Source organism: Lotus japonicus, chromosome 5, assembly GCF_012489685.1.
Source record: "Lotus japonicus ecotype B-129 chromosome 5, LjGifu_v1.2".
In the NCBI taxonomy this organism is placed as follows: domain Eukaryota; kingdom Viridiplantae; phylum Streptophyta; class Magnoliopsida; order Fabales; family Fabaceae; genus Lotus; species Lotus japonicus.
In genome coordinates this window covers 61,985,965-61,993,841 of record NC_080045.1, presented here as the reverse complement: position 1 = coordinate 61,993,841, position 7,877 = coordinate 61,985,965, and the positions used below count along the sequence as shown (strand labels likewise).

Below are 7,877 nucleotides of genomic sequence, written 5' to 3'. Positions count from 1 at the left end.
TTTACGAAAAAAGAGTATAAAACTATTTTTTCAAAATCTATGACAGTATTAGTTTTTGAACTCATCTATAAAAGTATTATTATCTCAACGTATAAATTTTTAAGATGAAACCAAGAACTTTTTTTTTATTGTCACACTTAGAAGTGAATTATTTTTTTAATAATAAAACATAAGTTTACAAAAGCTATAAAACTATATATATGAAAGGGCTCACCCAATTGAATACAGTGGTTATTAACAATTGAATACTAATCTTTCGGAAAAGAAAAAAAAGAATTGAATACCAATTCTAATGGTTTTCAATTTTTCAACATGACACCAAAATTCATCCATTTTCTCTTCAAGAAAAAAAAAACTATTCTACTTTTTTTGTCACAACATACAAATTCATGACTCATCCTATTTATTATTGTCTTATTTAATTAAAATTTTAATTTTCAATTTAGCACTTATATTAACGAACAACCATATTAAAATTAACATATTAATTTTTGTGGTAGATTAATACACAATTATCACTATTAAGAACATATAGTTGAAACAATTGTTAAAATATATTTACTAAAAAGATACAAAACATAATATTACATGAAATTTAAATTGTAAATAACAAAAGTCACCCGTGCAAGTCACGGGTAATTCCGCTAGTTAATTTTTTAAAAAAATGTAATCGACATTCAATGCTTGAAATAGTCAAACAATCAAAATAAATGTTTACTGGCCAATTAATGTCGACCAAATTTTAAATTGTTTGATTTATGTATTTACTTAATTGTTGTTTAATGTTGTAATTAATGTCGACCAATCAAAAATTAAGGATTTGGACCAATGAGAAATAGACATGTGAGAATTCAATGAAAACACCCAATAAAAACATGACATGTGAAAATTAGAAAGCATTACGGCCCACTTTGGTGGATGAGCTTTATATATTATTAAGATACTACATGGACAAGACTTTGAATTACTTAAGTAAACTGAAAGCTTAAATATAATTGAGTGATGTAGGCCCAGCCCACAATATACTCAACCCTAATATTAACACTTTCTTCCATCTTCAGCCACATTACCTAAGAAAATAACGCAACAATACTACAATAGGTTAATATCTTTTGCTTCGTGCCTTTTCTGTATTTTCATTTTACATTTTTAGTTTAATTACACTTTGGTCCCTGTACTTTCCTAAATAAATGATTTTGATCCAACTAGTCAAGTGTGTTATGAATCGAAAAATGATTTTGTGACCAGACCTAGTTCAAAACGTTGTTCCGCCGCTGTTCCTGCCGGCGCTCTGTCCGTCCGTCGTGGTATGTTTATTTCTCTTATTTCCTTCCCTGTTTCAGAACTCATGCATGCTCTTTCTATTTTGCGTAATCATCAATTTTCATTTTCTGTCGCTTTTCAGTGTTGAAATTAATGGGGCCTGTCAAAATGGGAGTTGAATGGAATATCAAATGCCATGCCGATAAGCTTTACTCGGACTATATCTGCATCGATGGCTTTCAATGGTGTGCTGCTGAATGCTACATTCTTCATTATTCTTTGATTTGATTTGATTTTCATTTGTATGTATGTGTGTGTTTTTGCTTGTAGGCTCATTCATATTTTTCCAAATAACAACAAATTGTCATGTTTACTGGTTCCTGGGGATCTCTCTGATTTGCCTCAATTCTGGACCAGACTTGAATGTTTCAAGCTGGCCCTCATTGATCAAACTAATGGTCAAAAGATAACAGCTGAAGGTACTCCTAATAATTCTCTTTGCTATGTTTACTGGATTAGGAGGATCCAATTGTTTTAAATACTAAATAGTGACTTAGCATGTACTTCTAATATTTGTTTTAAATCAATCATTTGTTTAATCTAACACTATTGTCTCCTTACGCTAGAATATCAACACAAGTACACTCAAGGCATGCATGATTGGCACTGGGGTTGCGAGAGGTTCATAAATTTATCTAAGCTTCCTAACACCCATGGCTTTATCAAGAATGATACTTGTATTTTTGAAGCTGACATTTCTGTTACAAGTCGAGATGAACGTGCGAATCATGCATGTCAAGTAGCTAGCAAACCTGCTACCAGTGTTAAAATGGAACCTGACAAATTGAGTTTTGGATGGAATATCAAATGCCATGCCGATAAGCTTTATTCAGAGTATATCTGCACCGGTGGCTTTCGATGGTGTGCTGCTGAATGCTACATTCTTCATTATTCTTTGATTTGATTTGATTTGATTTGATTTTCATTTGTATGTATGTGTGTGTTTTTTCTTGTAGGCTCATTCTTATCTTTCCAAATGCCAACAAATTGTCATGTTTATTGGTTCCTGGGGATCTCTCTGATTTGCCTCAATTCTGGACCAAACTTGAATATTTCAAGCTGACCCTTATTGATCAAACTAATGGTCAAAAGATAACAGCTGAAGGTACTCCAGTTCTAATAATTCTCTTTGATATGTTTACTGAAATTAGGAGGATCCAATTGTTTTAAATAGTGACTTAGCATGTACTTCTAATATTTGTTTTAAATCAATCATTTGTTTAATCTAACACTATTGTCTCCTTACTCTAGAATATCAACACTGTAAGATCAAAGTTTTGATCTAGTAGTACAACTCTATGTTTTGATGATTACAAGTTAACCTTTTGATATGAACAATTGTGGTACTCTAAAGTGTTTTTCTGAGTGTGCTATTTACAGGCTCTGACCTCAACTCAATCTCACACAAATCAGAAGCACTGTGTATAAAGAGCTACCCAAGCAACGCTTTCGCATTCACCATGTTCAGTATGAACAGTGGAAAAGCTTCAGAAGTTCTGAAGTTATACAAACTCTGATGTGGACTCAGTCACGAGAAGCTCTGAAGATCCAGAAAGTCTGATAACCAAGAAACGCTGAAGGCTCAGATGTTCTGATGGTGTAGAAGACTCTGAAGATCCAGAAGCTGATTAGTGAAGTTCTGATGTCCAGAAGCAAGATACTCTGAAGACCATGTTCTTCCCTCTGAGTTCAGAATCAGAAGAAACAATGGTCAGAGGATCTGGGCTTTCCCTCTGACTCTGATCAACCGGCTTCACCAGTTCCAATATGAAGCATTCCCCTGATCAGAAGTCTCCTAGGTTTAAAGGTCGCGTCGCTATCCAAGTACAAAAGCATATGTACTATCCTGACGACCTACCTAACAGTCTCAGACACAGCAGAAGCTGGATTTTCCAGAACTGCCCTCCAACGGTAGCATTTCCCATGCAACGCTCAACCCTAATCCTTGGAGTATATAAAGAGGCTGAAGACTGAAAGAAACGGCGAGAAGCATTCACATACGCGCAAGACAGTCTTAAATTCTTCTAAGTTTTCTTTCATCTGAAATTCATTGAGTTTACTATTAGCTTTTTAGAAGCAAATCTCTTGTAAACAATTCTTTGATAAACAGTTTGTTTAGTTCCTTTAGGAGATCAAGGTTGATCGGATCCTAGAGAAGACTAAGAGAGTGAATCTTAGCGTGAGCTAAGTCAGTGTAATTGTTAGTCACTTGTAGGTTTCAAGTGCAGTTGTAACTCTTACCTGATTAGTGGATTGCCTTCATTCTAAGAAGGAAGAAATCACCTTAACGGGTGGACTGGAGTAGCTTGAGTGATTTATCAAGTGAACCAGGATAAAATCCTTGTGTGCTTTTCTATCTCTTATCTTTAGCACTTAAGTTCTCGAAAGATTTGTCAAAATCTTTAAGGTGGAAGTTTTATACTGAAAACGTTATTCAAACCCCCCCCTTTCTACCGTTTTTCATACCTTCAATTGATATCAGAGCGCAAGTTCTGATTACCACACCTAACAGTGTTCAGTGATCCGGGCCGGTGTGAAAAACAATGGCTGCCACCACCAGTGAAACTCAAAGAGATGGTTACAATGCAAAGCCTCCTATGTTCGACGGTCAAAGGTTCGAATATTGGAAAGATAGACTGAAAAGTTTCTTTCTGGGTTTCGATGCAGATCTCTGGGATATTATTGTGGATGGCTACGAGCGTCCAGTTGATGCAGATGGCAAGAAGATCCCAAGGTCAGAGATGACTGCAGATCAAAAGAAGCTGTACTCACAACATCACAAAGCAAGAGCAATTCTTCTAAGTGCTATTTCCTATGAAGAGTACCAGAAGATTACAGATCGTGAGTTTGCGAAAGGCATTTTCGAATCTCTGAAGATGTCTCATGAAGGAAACAAGAAAGTCAAAGAATCAAAGGCATTGTCTTTGATCCAAAAATATGAATCCTTCATCATGGAGCCAAATGAGTCCATTGAAGAAATGTTCTCCAGATTTCAGCTGCTTGTAGCTGGCATACGACCTCTCAACAAGAGCTACACAACAAAAGATCATGTCATAAGGGTTATCAGGTGTCTTCCTGAAAGTTGGATGCCTTTAGTGACTTCAATAGAGCTCACGAGAGACGTTGAGAATATGAGTTTAGAAGAACTCATCAGCATTTTGAAATGCCATGAGCTGAAACGCTCAGAGATGCAAGATCTGAGGAAAAAGTCCATGGCCTTGAAATCTAAATCTGAAAAGGCTAAGGTTGAGAAGTCAAAAGCTCTTCAAGCTGAAGAAGAGGAATCTGAAGAAGCATCAGAAGATTCTGATGAAGATGAGCTGACTCTGATCTCCAAGAGACTCAACCGCATCTGGAAGCACAGGCAGAGCAAGTTCAAAGGCTCTAGAAAGGCAAAAGGAAAGTATGAGTCCTCAGGCCAGAAGAAGTCTTCAATCAAGGAAGTCACATGTTTTGAGTGCAAAGAATCTGGGCACTACAAAAGTGATTGTCCAAAGTTGAAGAAGGACAAGAAGCCAAAGAAGCACTTCAAGACGAAGAAGAGTCTGATGGTGACATTTGATGAATCAGAGTCAGAGGATGTTGACTCTGATGGTGAAGTCCAAGGACTCATGGCGATTGTCAAAGACAAGGAAGCAGAGTCAAAGAGAGTCGTTGACTCTGACTCAGAATCAGAAGGAGATCCTAACTCAGACGATGAAAATGAGGTATTCGCTTCTTTCTCTACCTCTGAACTGAAACATGCATTGTCTGATATTATGGATAAGTATAACTCCTTATTGTCTAAGCATAAGAAGCTGAAAAAGAACTTATCTGCTGTTTCCAAGACTCCTTCTGAACATGAGAAAATTATTTCTGATTTGAAAAATGATAATCATGCCTTGATCAATTCTAACTCTGTGCTTAAGAACCAGATTGCTAAGTTAGAAGAAATTGTTGCCTGTGATGCCTCTGATTGTAGAAATGAATCTAAGTATGAAAAGTCTTTTCAAAGATTCCTAGCTAAAAGCGTGGATAGAAGCTTAATGGCTTCAATGATCTATGGCGTAAGCAGAAATGGAATGCATGGCATTGGCTATTCTAAACCAATTAGAAATGAGCCCTCCGTATCTAAAGCTAAATCCTTGTATGAATGCTTTGTTCCCTCTGGTACCATATTGCCTGATCCTGTACCTGCTAAAGTTGCTAAAAACCCTCTTAAAAAGGGATCCTTCTCTATGACTAAATATCATGCAAATATTCCTTTAAAATATCATGTTGAGACACCCAAGGTGATCAGAACCTCTGGGGTAACTAACAAGAAAGGACCCAGAAAGTGGGTACCTAAGGACAAGATTATCTATGTTGCAGATATCCTTGATAGCTCCACTGAAACACCAATCATGGTATCTGGACAGTGGATGCTCGCGTCACATGACGGGAGAAAGGCGTATGTTCCGAGAGCTGAAACTTAAGCCTGGAGGCGAAGTTGGCTTTGGAGGAAATGAAAAGGGTAAAATTGTTGGTACTGGTACTATTTGTGTAGATAGTAGTCCATGCATTGATAATGTGTTATTGGTAGATGGCTTAACACATAACTTATTGTCTATAAGTCAATTAGCTGACAAGGGTTATGATGTTATATTCAATCAAAAGTCCTGCCGGGCTGTAAGTCAAATCGATGGCTCTGTTCTGTTTAACAGCAAGAGGAAGAACAACATTTATAAGATCAGATTATCTGAGTTGGAGGCTCAGAATGTGAAGTGCCTTCTGTCTGTTAATGAAGAGCAGTGGGTATGGCATAGACGGTTAGGGCATGCCAGTATGAGAAAGATTTCTCAGCTGAGCAAGCTAAACCTTGTCAGGGGCTTACCCAATCTGAAGTTCGCTTCAGACGCTCTTTGTGAAGCATGTCAGAAAGGCAAATTCACAAAAGTCCCTTTCAAGGCAAAGAATGTTGTCTCAACCTCAAGGCCGTTAGAACTTCTGCATATCGACCTTTTTGGACCAGTGAAAACTGAGTCTATAGGTGGCAAGAGATATGGGATGGTTATCGTTGATGACTATAGCCGCTGGACATGGGTAAAGTTTCTAACCCGCAAGGATGAGTCTCATGCTGTGTTCTCTACCTTCATTGCTCAAGTGTAAAACGAGAAGGCTTGTAGGATTGTGCGTGTCAGAAGTGATCATAGTGGAGAGTTTGAGAATGACAAGTTTGAGAGTCTGTTTGATTCCTATGGAATTGCACATGATTTCTCTTGTCCCAGAACTCCTCAACAAAACGGTGTTGTTGAGAGGAAGAACAGAACTCTTCAGGAGATGGCTAGAACCATGCTCCAAGAAACTGGCATGGCTAAGCACTTTTGGGCAGAGGCAGTAAATACAGCATGTTACATTCAGAACAGAATCTCTGTGAGACCAATTCTGAATAAGACTCCTTATGAATTGTGGAAGAACATAAAACCCAACATTTCTTATTTTCATCCTTTTGGCTGTGTTTGTTATGTTCTCAATACTAAGGATAGATTGCATAAATTTGATGCTAAGTCTTCTAAGTGTCTATTGCTCGGTTACTCTGAGAGATCTAAAGGTTTTAGATTTTATAATACTGATGCTAAGACTATTGAAGAATCTATTCATGTTAGATTTGACGATAAGCTTGACTCTGACCAGTCAAAGCTAGTTGAAAAGTTTGCAGATTTAAGCATTAATGTTTCTGACAAAGGCAAAGCTCCAGAGGAAGTTGAGCCAGAGGAAGATGAACCAGAGGAAGAAGGTGGTCCCTCTAACTCACAAACTCTGAAGAAGAGCAGAATCACTGCAGCTCACCCTAAGGAATTGATTCTGGGCAACAAAGACGAACCAGTCAGAACCAGATCTGCCTTCAGACCCTCTGAAGAGACCTTGCTCAGTCTGAAAGGATTGGTGTCCTTAATTGAACCCAAGTCCATAGATGAAGCTCTTCAGGACAAGGATTGGATTCTGGCCATGGAAGAAGAATTGAATCAATTTTCCAAGAACGATGTTTGGAGCTTAGTGAAGAAGCCTGAGAGTGTCCATGTTATTGGAACGAAATGGGTATTCAAAAACAAGCTGAATGAGAAAGGAGATGTAGTCAGAAACAAGGCAAGGCTAGTTGCTCAAGGCTACAGCCAGCAGGAAGGAATAGACTACACTGAAACATTTGCTCCAGTAGCAAGACTGGAGGCAATCAGACTGTTGATCTCTTTCTCAGTAAATCATAATATAGTTCTACATCAGATGGACGTAAAGAGTGCCTTCCTAAATGGTTATATCTCAGAGGAAGTCTACGTTCATCAACCCCCAGGTTTTGAAGATGAGAAGAAACCAGACCATGTGTTCAAATTGAAGAAATCACTCTACGGTCTGAAGCAAGCTCCCAGAGCATGGTATGAGAGACTTAGCTCATTCCTTCTGGAGAATGAGTTTGTAAGGGGTAAAGTAGATACAACTCTTTTTTGCAAGACTTATAAAGATGATATCTTAATTGTGCAAATTTATGTTGATGATATTATATTTGGTTCTGCTAATCAATCTCTATGCAAAGAATTTTC

General features: G+C 37.6%; 1 protein-coding gene across 1 annotated transcript; it reads left to right on the top strand.

Annotated features, from left to right (window-relative positions):
* The first annotated feature begins 1,190 nt into the window (after positions 1–1,190).
* Positions 1,191–2,609, top strand: LOC130719946 (ubiquitin C-terminal hydrolase 12-like). The gene is made up of 6 exons (XM_057570537.1): positions 1,191–1,307; positions 1,406–1,508; positions 1,594–1,742; positions 1,890–2,184; positions 2,280–2,428; positions 2,575–2,609. Exons 2-6 carry the CDS (start codon positions 1,417–1,419, stop codon positions 2,607–2,609), a joined length of 720 nt encoding a protein of 239 aa, XP_057426520.1. The 5' UTR covers positions 1,191–1,307; positions 1,406–1,416.
* The last annotated feature ends 5,268 nt before the right edge of the window (positions 2,610–7,877 follow it).

Bases quoted from the DNA above. Each gene is read 5' to 3' on its own strand.
- LOC130719946 (XM_057570537.1), top strand. From the start codon at position 1,417: ATGGGGCCTGTCAAAATGGGAGTTGAATGGAATATCAAATGCCATGCC. The intron at 1,743-1,889 runs GTACTCCTAATA...TCCTTACGCTAG, and splicing joins TCAAAAGATAACAGCTGAAG to AATATCAACACAAGTACACT. The intron at 2,185-2,279 runs GTGTGCTGCTGA...TTTTTCTTGTAG, and splicing joins TGCACCGGTGGCTTTCGATG to GCTCATTCTTATCTTTCCAA.